The sequence below is a fragment of the Alexandromys fortis genome, unplaced genomic scaffold (assembly GCF_014885135.2).
Source record: "Alexandromys fortis isolate MF-2015 unplaced genomic scaffold, M_Fortis_MF-2015_v1.1 scaffold_77, whole genome shotgun sequence".
In the NCBI taxonomy this organism is placed as follows: domain Eukaryota; kingdom Metazoa; phylum Chordata; class Mammalia; order Rodentia; family Cricetidae; genus Alexandromys; species Alexandromys fortis.
This window is the reverse complement of record NW_026067967.1, coordinates 6424145-6439712: the sequence shown is the minus strand read 5'-3', so window position 1 is coordinate 6439712 and position 15568 is coordinate 6424145. Positions and strand designations below refer to the sequence as shown.

Below are 15568 nucleotides of genomic sequence, written 5' to 3'. Positions count from 1 at the left end.
CAGCTGCCTGTAACTCCAGGTCTAGGGGATCCATCACCCTCTTTCCTCCGTAGACACCTATAATCACATGTACAGATGATATGCATACACATAATTAAAAGTAAAAATTAGCATGATGGCGCACGCCTTTAATTCTAGCACAAGAGGGCAGAGGCAGGCAAGGCAGATCCCTCGAGTCCCAGGCCAGCCTGGGCTATCCACTCAGACTGTTTCAAAGAATAAAAATATAGTAATGCTGAGAACAGGGGGTTAGAGCATAATGGCAGCCTCAGGTTTCCACAGACACAGGCGAGTGCAGAGGCCTCGAAGGCCAGAGCTGTCGGGTCCTACAGAGCTGGAGATACAGGTGTGAGCTGTCTGACGTGTGGGCTGGGAACAAGCTTGGATCCTCTGCCAGAGCAGTACAAACTCTTAACTGCGGAGACCTCTCTGGCCCCCGAGGATCTCTGTGAAACCTAGCTGGCCATGACCTCCTGAGTGCCAGGGCCCCCAGGCATATTAACCAGGCCTAGTTCACAAAATGCTAGGAACTGCACCCAGGGCTTCCTGCAGTTAGACCCGCACTCTACCAACCAATCTCTGCCCAGCATCACTTTACCATTTATTCACGTGTACGGCTGCATGTCTTCCCATGTGCATTCGAGTGCTCATGGAAGCACAGAGGTGGTCAGATCCCCTGCAGCTGACATTACAACAGCTGTGAGCTGCCCAATATAGATTGGAGGAACTCAACTCAGGGCCTCTAAAGAGCAGCAAACTCTGGGCTGGAGAGAGGAGTGAGCAGGTAAGAACGCTTGCTATTCTGGCAGAGGACCTAGGGTCAGTTCCAGCATCTACATGGCAGTTCACAAGTGTCTCTAACTCCAGGTCCACTGCACCAAGCCCCTCCGTGGGTGCTAGGCATGCATGGGATGCACTCACACACAGAGGCAAAACTCCTAAAGTAAGAATTTTTCTCATTAATGGTTAGTCAAGAACAAAAACACAAAGACATAGAAAACCTAGATTTATTTGTTACCTATTACAAAGACAAGACTCATGAAGAGTACTCTGCGGACTCCATTACAGACTACTTGTTCTGTTACAGAAAGCTAAGAGCGGACAGTCAAGGACCTCGCTGGGAGAACATGACAGAGCTGACAGCGGAAGGAGAGGAACAGAAGCTGGACAGCAGTACTGCATCCTGGCAAGGAATCGCTGGGGGTTCAAGAGGTGGCCTGGCGTAGCCTAAAGTAAAGGACCAATGCGTCTGTGGAAACGCTTAGAGCCTGCCCCGTGAGGCCTGTACTTTTGTCTTAGGGACAGGAGTTCTTTTAGGCCCCAGACGTCTGAGATGTCTAAGCTTCAGCATCTTTCTGATCCAGTCTACACAGGGTGAGCTCTGTATTCACTACGCAGGCTTGCAGCTGACAGACGTGCACATGAGCAAGCCAGGAACTGAGGTCTACCCAGGAGACGCCTAGCCACAGGAGGTCTGGGGGTGAATGAGAGCTACAGACACCGCTCAGTTAATTCACCTTTGTTGACAAAGGTCTCTTCGCTGGTGACATTTGCTGTCCCAGTATAGTCTGTCTTGAAAAGTGGGCTTTGGAGAGGAAGAAGCCTTTCACCGGCCCACTCTGGAGTGGGAGAGGCACCAAGTTCCCGCCTACTGTTATGAGGGACTCTGAAAGACAAAAGGTTTATAATTATTACTACTAACAGCCATTTTTTAGGTAGCCTAGTAGGGTTCCAGACTTGTTCTTTCTCAGGCCTCGTAATAACCCTTCCAGGAAGCTCTTATCACCCCACTTTAAAAACGAGGAAACCAAGGAACGGTTATGTTCTGTGTGCAGCGTGTGCAGAGGAGCACGGGTGGCGTGTGCATACGTGTGTCATGGGTGGAGCTGTGACCAGCAGTCCTGTGTACCCCATCTCATGCACCAAGCCGTGAGTTTTAAATTAGCAATGGTTACATAAACACCTTAGCCCTTGTTCAAGCTTTAAAAGCACATATAATCTTAAATGTTCAAAACTACATTGTTTGGAAATCAGGTCAACGACTCAGATGAGCATGAATAAAATTTATGAATATATTATTTCTTTGACATTGAGCAGAGACAATAAAATGAGCAGAAAACAAACTAGCCGCTCATTAGAAAATCTGTAGAAATTTTACAGTTATTTCACCATTACAAAGAATCTAAGAATCCAGTGTGGAACCATTAGTGATGTGCCAAGTCAGTCTCTCACGACAGCTACAAACAGAATGAGAATCTCTCAACAGCCACTTTTTCAGAGAAAAATGGGAAAGCCAGATTGTATAAAAACACCTGTCTTCCAGGACAATAATACACTTATAAAAAGACAGCCACAGGCAGAACAAAAAATTATTAAGAATGTGATGAGGGGACTGGAGAGATGGCTCAGCAGTTAAGAGCACAGCCTGTTCTTCCAGTGGTCCCGAGTTCAATTCCCTGCAGCCACAGGAGGCTCATAACCACCTGCAATGAGATCGGTGCCCCCTTGTGTGCAGGCAGACATGCAGGCAGTGGAGCAGGCGGTTCCTGGTTCTCCACGCGGGAAGAGAGGAGGATGCTGCAGACGGCAGACGGCAGGGAAACAGCAATGTTCGAGGAAGGAAAGTATTTATGGGGTGAGATATAAACCACAGAATTTCTTTGAGTTGTTGCCCGCCCCACCCCCACCCCCGACAGAGTTTCTCTGTGGAACAGTCCTGGAACTCACTGAGGTCGCCTGCCTCTGCCTCCCAAGTGCTGGGATTAAAGGCGAGCGCCACCATCGCCCGGCAAAGTTATTTTTATTATTACTTTTGATAACCATACTAGAAGAATAGAAAGCCAATGTTAAAATTTATAGTTTCACAGCTACAATAATTGTTAACACTGAATTAAAATAACTTTATTTTATGTGTATGTGTGTTTGCCTACGGGATGCGTATGCTGTGCCTGTGGGGCCTGTGGGGCAGAAGAGAGCATCAGATCCTCTGGAACTGGACTTCACAGATGCCTGTGCAAGTGCTGCTAACCCATGAGCCACCTCTGCAGTCAGAGATGAAGCTGGTTTCCAACATGAAACAAAACAAGTAACAGAGGGAACTGTCCCCGCCCCAACCACAGCAGGGAGAGATAACTAGACGACTGTTGGTAAGAGCGGAGCGTCACGGCCAACTACACACGTTGTCTGGTCATGAAGATATGTGCTTTAATAAACATAAGGACCTGGAGGACACTGGCTGGGAAACGGCGGTATTTAGAAGGAAGGACAGAACGACAATTTTACCAAGAAAATCTTGTGATTCTAAGAAAGGGCTCTGCAGCTGCCAGTCCCTGACCTTCAGTTACCTAACGAAGTCAGTCTAACACTCACACTGGGAAAGGGCAACACACGTCTCAGGGTTCGCAGAGCAGCAAATACTCGGGGACAGGAAAACACCCAGGAAGTAATGGCCGGGACAGTCTGCTCCCTACGGCTCCCAGAAAGAGGGAGGGACAGCAATACAAGATTATCATTAGCGATTAGGCTAATTCCTCCGTGAATGAAAAGCTGTGAGGTGTAACAAACCATGAACAGGGACCAACTAAGGCAAACGGGCAGAGGTGACTCACGAGCAGACCAGGACAGGCTCAGGCGTCATGCCCGCATTAGCCAGCAGGGAGGCCTGTCTGCACAGACGCGACCATCAGTTGCTAATATCACAGTCATGTCTTTGTCACACATGTACTACATTTCCAGGGTAGTGCTCGGCAGAGAATGAACCACACTACAGGGTTTACAATTTTCTCATGTTTAGGGAAAGAAACATGCAGTTTTCAGTAACTGGAGATGGGTGCCACGTTTCAAACTGTTACCTTATAGAGTTCATACAGAGCTCTTAAATTATGAACTTTTCCCTGCGCTGTGACAAAGGAGAAGGAGCTACTCACTGTGCAGCAGCAGCAGCAGCAGCATCCTCAGTGGTCCACATCTGCATCCTCAAACTGCCCAGCAACCGTGGGGGCGGCATCCACCTCCATGCCATCTGAACAGAAATGGATTGCACTTCAGACAGGAAGCTCAACGAGGACGCCAGCGCCCTCTGCTGGCAAGAATTAACTTTTTAAAAACTGGGTACCATAGTCCCACCACTGGAGAAGCAGAGTCAGACAGAACTGTGGGTTTGAGGCCAGCCTGGTCTGTGTAGTTCCATGCCAGCCAGAGCTACACATTGAAACCCAATCTCAAAAAATAAAATTAAAATAACTGGCTTTTAAAACTGTGGCATTTTGCTTTGTTTCTGGTCTCCTGTGGTTGAGGCTGCCCTCAGTTCCTCATGTGCTAGAATTGCAGGGACCCCCAGCACACCAGGCTACCTCACACTCCACTCCACACTTTATACCTTGAAAACTAAACTACCCAAAAGAGACCAGAAGGAAAATGCTCCTGATCCCCTCTGCTGGCTTCCAAGGACAGCAACCACAAGTGGTGCAGACATGCAGTCAAGTTAAAGTCAGTCCAAACAGGGAGCATTTACTTTGTGAATTCAGAGCATCAACACCTAAACACATATATACATATATGTATACACATATACACAAATCCCAGAAATTCTAGGCAGGAGTCAATTTATATCTTTCCTTCCTTTTGTTCTTTTTAAATTTTCCTGGACAATGTTTTGCTATGCAGGCTGGCTCAAACTCAGTGTAGTCTAGGCTCACCTCCCGAGGAGGTCTGCCTGGTAGGAGTTTTCAAACAGGCATGGAGAACCGTGTTAAGTATTCCTGTTGGACATATTAAAGGCACTGCAAAGGTGAGGACCGGAGAGGTGGTTCAGCAGCGATGAACTCCAGCTGCGTTTTCAGAGGACTCAGGTTCGACTCCCAGCACCCACACGGCAGATCACAACTGATCTGACACCCTCTGCTCCAAGGACACCAACCACAAGTGGTGCAGACATACATGCAGGTAACACACACACACACACGTGGCGTGGGAGGAGGGCAGCCGGATGCGTGCTCTGTAGGGCAGTGTCTACAGCGGCCTTCTTTACTTTCCCACCCGAGTCTTCACCAGCCACAGACTTCTGCCCACAGCCCCCTGCACCCTATCACCTAGGTATGGGGAAGATGATCACTTTAGTTTACTCGTCTGAGACCAGCATCCAATGGTCCAGAAATCCAAGAACTCCAGGCAAATGTGCTATACGCATGGAGATACCAATCACAGCCTGAGAGGTGTAAGCGCACCGACAGGAGAGAAGCTACGGAAAGCCATTTCAGGCATATCCTGTAATCATTAGAAGTAACAGGCGTTATGGTGTTACTAGGGCATACACAGTAACACGCACTAAACACATACAGAAGGCCAGAGGTGCTTATGACGCTGGCAGGTGTACTTCTGTAATGGCTCACTTAATCCTCTTACCACTTATCAGTGTTTGGTCTCAACCAGTGCAATCCTTCTGTGTCTCAGTTATCTAATGTGTAATATGGGAATCATAATTTTATTCAAGAGTTGTTAGAAGAATTCAATGTGTGTGTGTGCCCGCGCGCATAAGTAAAACATCAAATCCACGCGTGGCACACCGTCAGCTTGCGGTCAGAGGCACAGCACTGCCAGCTCCTGGTAAACGATGTCATCCCTTCAGAGCCGACCGTGTAACGGAGGCTGGAAAATGACTCAGCCAACGTGCTAGCTGTGCAAACCTGATACCATGCAGAGCTGGATCCCAGCATTCCTACAGTGCTACAGATGGGCGTGGGGGGACAGACGGGAGAATCACCCCAAACTTAAAGGTCAAACACCTAGAGTATGCAGAACAGCAAAAGGAGGCCGCCCTTTGCGTGTAACACACGCACCGCCCATGCATCTTCCTCCCGTCACCAAACAAACAATTACTGAAGAAGCCAGAAAAAACTAGCCTCTTGCTGAAGACGGCACATCCATGGAGAAATCAGGCCGACACCAACCTGGAAGCATCTCTCCGGCTAGCTATCACAGTCCTAGCAGGTGCTATCCACAGTAGCAGGAAGATAGCCGACTGGCACGACCATGGCCTGAGTGTTATAGGAGACCGCACTGTCTGACTGGATTTCTGACCTGTTCCACGAGGTGAACTGGACCTAGAGCCTGTGGGTGGGGAGGCGCAGGCCCACTATTCTGCTGCTAGGGACACAGTAGATTTTCTCCTCCCGAGGGCATCCTGGCCCTAGACCACCTGTGCAGCTGACACAGCTGGGGAGACAGGGTGCCCAGGACACAGAACAACAACAAAAACATCCCAGTTCTAGGAATTCTACATTTGTTTCCTGTATTTTTAAGTTAACTGTGGCATTTCATTGCCTTCCAGTTTCTAACAGAAAACTTTGTTTACGATTTCCCTTACAGCCATTTGCTTACCCGGAAGAGAACGATGAACTCACCTTCATAATCTCTTACGGAATCGTCTGTCCGCACTCCCGCCATATTATACTGGCTGCTCACGGACTGGGAAAGCATCCCTTCTAACCGCTCCAGTGTGGCTTGCCCTTCGGCGGTTAAATGGGACAGTCCTTCTTCATAGGTGTAAAAGGTAGGGATGTCCCCCTGCCCTTGTTCTGAACAAACAGAAAGCTGTTAAGCTTTTACACAACAGTGAGAAAAACAAAAGGGATAATCAATAACACATTTGCTCAAGACAGAGAGGCTCCCAGAAAGACTTCCAAAATTTATTATTAGGCCACTGTTTAAAAGAGGCTGAAGAAAAGAAAAACTGTCCCTCTGCCCTCTAGGATGAGAAAACATTTAAGAGATAATAAACTACTGACTGTTAGTTCACAGAGAATGGACTTGTCTCGGGTCTAGAAGGAAAAGAGGGTGTTTCGAAAATCAGGGACTCCCTTCTTATTCCAAGGTGGGAACTTTACAAGCGAACACAAAATATTTTGATACTAAAGGGATTTTTGAATTAACTTATTTCTATTAAAACATATCTGAAATAAAAAAAAAATCTAAAAAACACAAAAAGGACAAAACATAAAACCAAGTTTTAAAAGAATCTCTAAGAAGTGAGCAGACACTTATGTTTGTGAAGAACGATCCCAGAAAAGCCTGGTCTCAGGCCAGCTATGGATTCCTAAGTAGGAAGAAGTCAGATGCCCACACTGACCGCTTAAGACCAGAGGGGAATGCAAACAGACCAGTCTGCGCCGCAGGCTACAAGCACAGGAGGTAGTGAAAGCATCCTGGTCTGGGAAAGAGAATGGTTGTTTGGGGGGGGGGGGGGAATGACATTGTCAGTAAGTATTTCAAGAGCTGTGTTGAACAGAGAAGGGATCAGCAGGACCAGGGAGAAATGCCTGGCTTAGGGCACTAGGGGCTCTTGCAGGGGACTGGGGTTTGGTTCCCAGCACCGGGTTGGCAGTTCAAATCTCCAATTCTATTTCCAGGGGTTCCAAATCCTTTTCTAGCCTCTGAGGGCACCAGGCACACGCGTGGTGCGCACATATAAAAAAATTTTAAAGAGATACATGAAGATTCTCGATGGGCAGAGTGGGCAGCAGACTCAGTCTGCAGTGTGCCCTCGATTGCGGCTTCCCATTTGTTTCTCAGCCACTCCCCACCGAGTGCATGCACCCTTCCCGTTATTTACGGCCATCCCACACTGGTTACTCTGTGGAGACAGAAAGAGCTAAAATCTCCACCAACCGTGGGCTTCCACGTCGTACTCTTCTTCATCGTAGTCGTCAGAGTCTTCATCCTCCGGGTCTGGATGCAGGGCCTGGCATTCACACATCGCAGTGAACATGGCCTCCACTGCGCAAAGACATCACGCCGTTACTGAGGTGTCCTTTCCCAGTGCACCAAGGGGTTTTAGAACAAACACCCGTGCCAACCAATTTAAAAGCAGACAGAAGGTTTACTAGGGTAACAATATTTATAAAATCTGCAAAATTCAAATAAAAATTGACCACGGAAAGCACACTGCCTATTACAAAAGAGACTGAGACTACGAACACGGCACAAAGAGTTCAAGACATTACTAGGGTCTCGCCATGGGTGATTAGACTTAATAGAATAGGTCAAGCCAAGTGTGGTGGCACATGACTTCGATCCCAACTCTCAGGAGGCAGAAGTACAGCCACATCTACATAGCAAGTTCTAGGACAGCCAAGACTAGAAAGAGAGACCCTGACAAGACAAAAAGAAAGAGACAGAGAGGGAGGGAGGGAAAGGTCAGAGTTACTGGTCACACTGCTGACTAGGTTGAGGCTCCTGTCACATGACAGGTACTTCCCATCCGTCTCAGCATGCCCACCTCTGGAAGTCTTCCCACAGGTGACACTCAGTGAGCAGCATCCGCCAGTAACACTGACCAGAACCCTCCTTACCAGAGCAGAGCAGGCGCCATGCTGTCGGCAATACCACTGTAGCCAGCATCTGTGACACTCTAAGTTCCCACTCCCACAGGAGGGAGGCCACCAGAACCAATGGGTGGGGACACAGAGAAGATCAGTATTACAGAACACTCACATGCAGACTTATCACTGGGCACAAATCTAAATTCAGTAATGGGTTCAACATCTTCATCACCGTCTTCCTCATCTTCATCAGAGAGAGAGTCTTTTGATTCTTCTATGAGAGGAATACAGATAATCTTTTCAGACATTGCAGTTTTTAAGGACTGCCTTATGTGTATCTGCATAAGCTTATGTGCGCAGCGTGCACCCAGGAGCCAGAGGAGGCCACCAGGATGCCCTGGAGCTGGTGTTAGAAGCACTCTGAGTCACCTGACAGGGTTCCTGGAAACCCGACTCTGATCCTCTGAAAGAGCAGCGGGAGGTCTTAACTGCTGACCTATCTGTTGATCTAGCTCAGGAATACAAACTTTTAAATATTTATTTGACATTTTAGGACACTGAAGCTAGATTCACTCACAGCAGTGTGTGCTTGAAATATCTGAGGAACAGATGCGCATATGCACATTAAAAAATTAAGCTGGGTAGCGGTGAGCTCGGGAGACAGGAGCAGGTGAACCTCTATAATTTCAAGGTCAGCCTGGTCTACAAATAGAGTTCCAGGACAGCCAAGGATGTTACACAGGGAAACCCTGTCTTGAAAAAAACAATTAATTAATTAATTAACCAAAAGGCTAGGAAATTTATTAGTATATCTGAATACTGCAATTCAATTTTTACTGATGGTTACTTCAGAGTGGGAGAAGGCTCCAGGGCTGTGCTCAGCAGCAGGCACTGGTAACACACAGAGAACACAGCACTATTCAAGCAAGACGGTTTCAAGTTCACGAAAGCTAACTGACCAACAGATAAATGAACAGTTTGTAGATAAAAATGTTTAATGAGAATTAGCTGAAAATAATAGCTTCGTGGTAGAGAGGTCATTTTGCACAGCAGGTCCTGGGTTTAAGCCCTTCACTGGGAAAATGAACCGACAGTGTTATATATGTATCAACACAGAGACCTTTAAAAAGGACTGTATGAAAGAGCTAGCTGTAGAATATATAATACCATTTAATTAAAATCTTAAACATAAAACCGTTACATTTGTTGGAGGCATACAGACTTTCAGTTAAAGTTAAAAGCATATATAGGAGGGCTAGAGAATCGGCTCAGGGGTTAAGAGCACTTGATACTCTGGCAGAGAACCCAGGCTTGATTGCTGATGCCCAACAGCAGCTCACAACGATCTGTTACTCCAGTACCAGGAGATCCACCTCCTCCTTCCAGACCTCGACAGGCACCAGGCACACATATGACAGACACAGATGCAGGCAAAACACTCATGTACATGAAATTACAATAAACCAAAACGCAGCACATATAGGAAGCAGATACACTACCTTTACAATATCGTTTAACTTGAGTAAGACAGTAGAGGATGAAATGGGGGTCCACACAAAACAGCTGAGGCAGGTAGATCTTTGTGTGCTCAAGACCAACATGATCTACACAGTGGATGCCAGGACATGGAGACCCTGCCCTCCCCAGAGCAGCTTTCAACAGTATTTACTTAAGTTTCCCTTAAAAATGTATAGTAACCAGGGAAAAGAGACAGAATTTACACTGGATACTGAATATTAACGAATTACTCTAGTCAGGTGGTGAACATCTTTGATTGCAGCACTCAGGAAGCAGAGGCAGGAAATCTCTTGAGGTGGAGGCCAGCCTGGTCTACAGAGTGAGTTCTAGGACAGGAAGGACTACACAGCGAAATCCTGCCCTGAAAAACCATAAATAAACAAATACATAACAAATACTCTGCTTTCTCTATGTCTGAACGATTTTATAATGTAAAAGAACAGGTCAATCAAATATTTAAACTGACCCCAAAACAGCAAACATGTTTGCTGAGATTAGCAAATTAAGGGCTGGTGAGGTAGATCTGCGTACATCTGACAATACTGAGTCTGACCCACAGAGCCCACTCACAGGAGGAAAGAACCAAACCCACAAAGCTTTCTCTGCCCTCCACATGCACAAACACACACCACACACACAAATATCACTACAAACTGAGCAGACGTGGTGGAGCATGCCTATAGTCCCCGCTGCTCAGGAGGGCGAGGGAAGAAGAGTCAGTTAGGCGCCAACAGTGGCGACTCAGCAGCAGAAGCTTGCCTAGCATGTTCAAAGCCCTGGGCTCAACCCTTAGCTACGGCAAACAAGAAGAAACTTTTACAGTTAAAGCAGCATTAAAATAACTTTATCATCTACACCGATGAAGAAAAAGCGGAACAACTGTTAACACGGTGAATCCACTTGCAGGGAGTGTCAGCTTTCCATCACCGTGACAACATACTGGGCCATCAATCAACAGGAAGGAGGACAACCTGGTGTGGCTCCTGCTGTCAGAGGCTGATGTAGAGGCTGACCGTGGTCAGCTGGCTGCACTGCTAGGGAGCTGAATCACGGCAGAGTGGGTGAGATGGAGCAGGAGGTCTTCCCTCAAGAGAGAGCGGGGGGGGGGGGGGGGGGGGGGGGGGGGGGGGGGGGGGGGGGGGGGGGGGGGGGGGGGGGGGGGGGGGGGGGGGGAGGCGAGGAGAGAGAGAATGCTTTCCTTCCATCGGGGCACCCAGCCTACCGACAGTGCTACCCACATCTGAGGCTGCTTCCCTGCCCCCCTTAGTTAAAGGTCTCTGGAAACACCATGGCAGATATACAGAAGTGTATGTTACTAATATCTTTGACTTTTCTCCAACGGTTGGCAGGGTAAACAAGGGGCATCCACTAATGCGGTAATTACTTAATGTACTTTGGGGTAGAAAGGTATGCAAACATAGACAAGCAGAAATTAAACCAGAAGCGGCCATTAATAATGCCTTTAAGTAACAGATTTCAAAGTCTACTTCCCGTGCTGTTTTCAGTAGCACGGTGTTAAGTATATAAATCTTTAGCTACCAAGCAAACCAACGCACACACTGGAAAATTCTAAATCACTGGATGGTCACCATCTCCAAACTTTGCTGATGCATTTGTAAAAACACGGTGCAATTACAGTTACAGTTCTACAATGAAGTACTGCACTGAAGAATTATAGTAACACATTCTGATCTAACAATAGTTCAAAGTGCAGAGATGGAGCCTAGATTCTAGATCTTCCCAGAAATAGCCACTGCCTTGGGGGGGGCATATATGTGCATATGAGGGGTGTGTGGCACGCTTGCTTGCACACAAGTGTAAGAAAGCCCTAAGTTGAATCTGGGCCTTTGCTCTCTACGTTTTTTCTTTTTTCTTTTCTTTTTTTTTTTTTAAAGATTTATTTTACCTTTTTTTCTTATTTTTTATTTACTTTATTTTATGTACACTGGTGTGAAGGTGTCAGATCCCCTGGAACTGGATGATCCCCTGGAACTGGATCTTCAGACAGTTGTGAGCTGCCATGTGGGTGCTGGGAACCGAACCCAGGTCCTCTGGAAGAACAGTCAGTGCTCTTAACTACTGAGCCATCTCTCCAGCCCCTTCTTTTTTTTTTAATATTTATTTATTCATTATGTATACAATATTCTGTCTGTGTGTATACCTGCAGGCCAGAAGAGGGCACCAGATCTCATTACAGATGGTTGTGATCCACCATGTGGTTGCTGGGAATTGAACTCAGGACCTTTGGAAGAGCAGGCAGTGCTCTTAACCTCTGAGCCATCTCTCCAGCCCCCTCTACGTTTTTTCCTTTTGAGATAAGGCCCTGGGCTCACTGATCTGGGGAGAAGGACTGGTCAGCAGACTTGTGGGATCTGCCTCTGTTCCCCCAGTTCTTATGTGGAGGCTGAAAACCCACACCCAGGTCCCCATGCTTAGACAGTAAGCACCGAGTCCACTATTGACAATGTCTTATTGTCGAAGGTCACGAATAGAGAGGAATGCAGGGTCTGCTGGTAAGGCCAGGGGTATATTATATGTGAGGCGCTGCGCTGGGCTCCAATCTGATCACTAAGGTTCATCTGTAGCCTGTGGTGCTACTGGGAGTCAGGAGAATTCTTCAGGAGACAATGTGGAAAGTGAGATTTTTTTTTTTTAAAATGAAACTGGAACTCATGAGAAAATGGCTTACCTGGCAAGTGAGGCACAGTTTACTTACTGGGGTGCTTTATCCTTTTATCCATTATTACTGAACCCCTACCCCTACCTCAGGAGACTTTTGCCAAACAAGTACCTTTGCTCAATGCCAACGCTGACTCTCTCTGGGGCATTATATACCAATATTTACTTTGGTGTTTTGGTGGTGAAGCGTGAACTCAGGGCTTCTCATATGCTATACACACATTATACTACTGCGACACACCCTGACTCCAACACATCCGCATTTGGAACTGACTGACAGTGTTACTTTTAGTTTTGCATTTTAAACAACACCTAATTTTCTTACTGCTAGGGCTGGGATCTTGAGTGATCTTAAAGACCCACATATTAAAGGTCTAGTCAGCAGCCTGTGGTGTTAGTGGGCGCTAAGGTCATCAGGAGGTGAAGACAAGGAGAAACTTAGGTCACTGGAGGCTTATCTTAAAGGGGGGAACAGGGACTCCGGGTCTGCTTTCTGCTGTCAAAATATGAACAAATCTTCTACTTATTACCTTAAAGTCTGCTCAACCACGTGTTCTTGCCAATATACACAGTGCCCACACAGGTTAAAAGAAACAGGGCCAAATGTGTATTGGCTAAAATCTATGACTCATAAGCCAAAATAAGCCTTCCCCTTATTAAACTGATTATCTAAGTAAGGTCTTTTGTCATAGCAAGAGGATGCTGATCAAGTTATAAAAATCATAGCTGCATTTACCTAGTGTTATGGTTACGACAGCCATGGTTTGAACTCTTGCTGCCCAAGGGCAGCCCTAGGGCCGGGTCTTTGAAGAGTCTACCCACCCCTGGTTCTGATGCTACTCTGCCTACTTCCTGGTTCTCTGCCAAGTGCACAGCTGCTGCCTCACAGGCCTGCCGCCATGTGTTCTCCAACAAGGAGGACTGAAATTCCTCTGAAATTGTGAGCCATAAACAAACACACACACACCAAACTCCTTCTTTCCCTCTGTCGAGTCAATCAACTGAGCTTCACACCTCGCTAGGAGATCATGCTGCGCCCCAACATCGAACAACTTTTACATTCCCTTATCCTTTTTCAAACTTCCTATTTTCATCTATCTTTCATCATAACTCTTTCCAAAAGCAAGAATTTGAAATCTTATAGAGAAAATATTTTTGGAAAGCTAATCAGTCAATATCACTTAATAATGCATGGCTTGCAGAGTTCTAAAAATCAGTAATTAGTGTTCACAACTAAATACAAATGATAAAATCAGGAACTAAAAGAAACCAATTTGAAGGTGTCAGGAACAAACTAATGGATTTCTGAGAAAAGCTACCCATTATCTTAACAACTTATATTTTCAAAAACAGTAAAACTTGGGAACCTTCCAACGTAGGGCTTCTGAACTGCGCCGCTACTGAAGTTTGCATAATTTTTGTTGCAGGGAATCTGGCATCTACCAGATGCCAGCAGCACCCCTCCTCCTCCAATTATAATTTCACCAACCAACGGCAGCACATAAAACTCTCCCCACCCGCCTGCTGAGAACCACTACTATAACAAAATAAAAGCGGTTCTGGGCCTAGAGAGATAGCTCAGTCGTTAAGGGCCTTGTTGCCTGTGTTGGTTTGAATGAGAATGGCCCCATAAGCTCATCTGTTTAAACACTTGGTCCTCACGTGGAGGAAAGAAATAGCTGGGAAGGACTAGGAGGTGTGGCCTTATTGGAGGAGGTGTGTCTTTGGTGACAGGCTCTAAGGTTTCAAAACCCCCTGCCATTTCCAGCAACCACATGGTGGCTCATACCACGTATAATGAGATCTGATGCCCTCGAGGAAGAGACCTGGTCAGTTGTCTCCATCAACTTAGACCATGAACCCCAACATGGGCGAGTTCAACAGCACCACCACACACAGGCTGCCCATGCAAGCTTCAGCACTGTCAGGACACAAACGCATTTCCATTCATTCTCTGCTTCTACTTGTGGTTTGGGATGTGAGCTCTCGGCTGCTCCTGCTGCCGTGCCTTTGCTCCACTATCATAGACTCTAGCTCTCTGGCTTTAAGCCCAATTAAACAGTTTTTTTTTCTTCTTTAGTTGCTAGTCATGGGTTTTGGCACAGCAACAGAAAAGTAGCCAATACACTGTTCTAGAAGGTCAGTTCCCGAAATGCATATTGTTTAGCTTAAAAGCTTCCGGTAACTCCAGCTCCAAGGAATCCAATACCCTCTTCTGGTCTCTGCTGGTACCCACACACATGTAGCACACATTCACTAGGACAAACACATAGTCTGTGACTCCAGTTCCAGGGTATCTTACACCCTCTTCTGGTCTCTGCTGGCACCCACACACATGTAGCACACATTCACATAGACAAACACATAGTCTGTGACTCCAGTTCTAGGGTGTCTTACACCCTCTTCTGGTCTCTGCTGGCACCCACACACATGTAGCACACATTCACATAGACAAACACATAGTCTGTGACTCCAGTTCTAGGGTACCTTACACCCGCTTCTGGTCTCTGCTGGTACCCACATACATGTAACATACATTCTGTTGCGGGAGGACTGTGATACCAGCCCATTGGGGCGTGGTCTCTCTCCCTTTAAAAAAGCGGCTATTTCCTCTGCTCGCGCTCTTCACTTCCTGCTCCGCCGGAGACTAGACTCCCTTCCTGGTTGTGCAGATGGCTGTTGTCTGGGACGGTGATCTGTAAGTTTTCCCCTTTAAATAAATAACACCCTATTAATCATAACTCCAAACTGGTGTGGCCTTGTTCGTGACTTACGCCTTCATCTGGCGCCCGAACGTTTGGCTTTTAGGACCTCTCCTTTCCCTGCTCGAGTTCGGCTTGGCACGAGCCCTCCCTTCCTTAGCCGCGGCCTGTGCCTTGTGGCGGCCTTGTAGTCGGTGCCTTGTGCGTGGAGCCAGCAGTTTAATATAAATTATCACGCACTGGCTTTTCTTGCTGCAGTTCTTTATATTTTTTTAGACACCTCAGATTGACTTCAAGTCCCCACGCACCCTATCATCTGCTTCCCCACGTGGATTTAAACTCCACAGGCCC

The 15568-nt window shown here is 46.8% G+C and overlaps 1 protein-coding gene across 2 annotated transcripts in view; it reads right to left on the bottom strand.

Annotated features, from left to right (window-relative positions):
- Positions 1-993: 993 nt before the first annotated feature.
- Clns1a (chloride nucleotide-sensitive channel 1A) overlaps positions 994-15568 on the bottom strand; it is a 29298-nt gene continuing 14723 nt past the window's right edge. The window contains exons 3-7 of one of the 2 annotated variants that reach the window (XM_050154403.1): positions 8491-8592; positions 7666-7773; positions 6402-6575; positions 3927-4021; positions 994-1666 (exon numbers count right to left, since the gene is read on the bottom strand). In XM_050154403.1, the coding sequence (XP_050010360.1) occupies positions 3954-4021; positions 6402-6575; positions 7666-7773; positions 8491-8592 (452 nt within the window). In that variant the 3' untranslated portion in view covers positions 994-1666; positions 3927-3953. Of the gene's footprint in view, positions 1667-2058; positions 2578-3926; positions 4022-6401; positions 6576-7665; positions 7774-8490; positions 8593-15568 lie in introns of those variants that run through there. The other variant, XM_050154401.1, reaches the window with a different exon arrangement.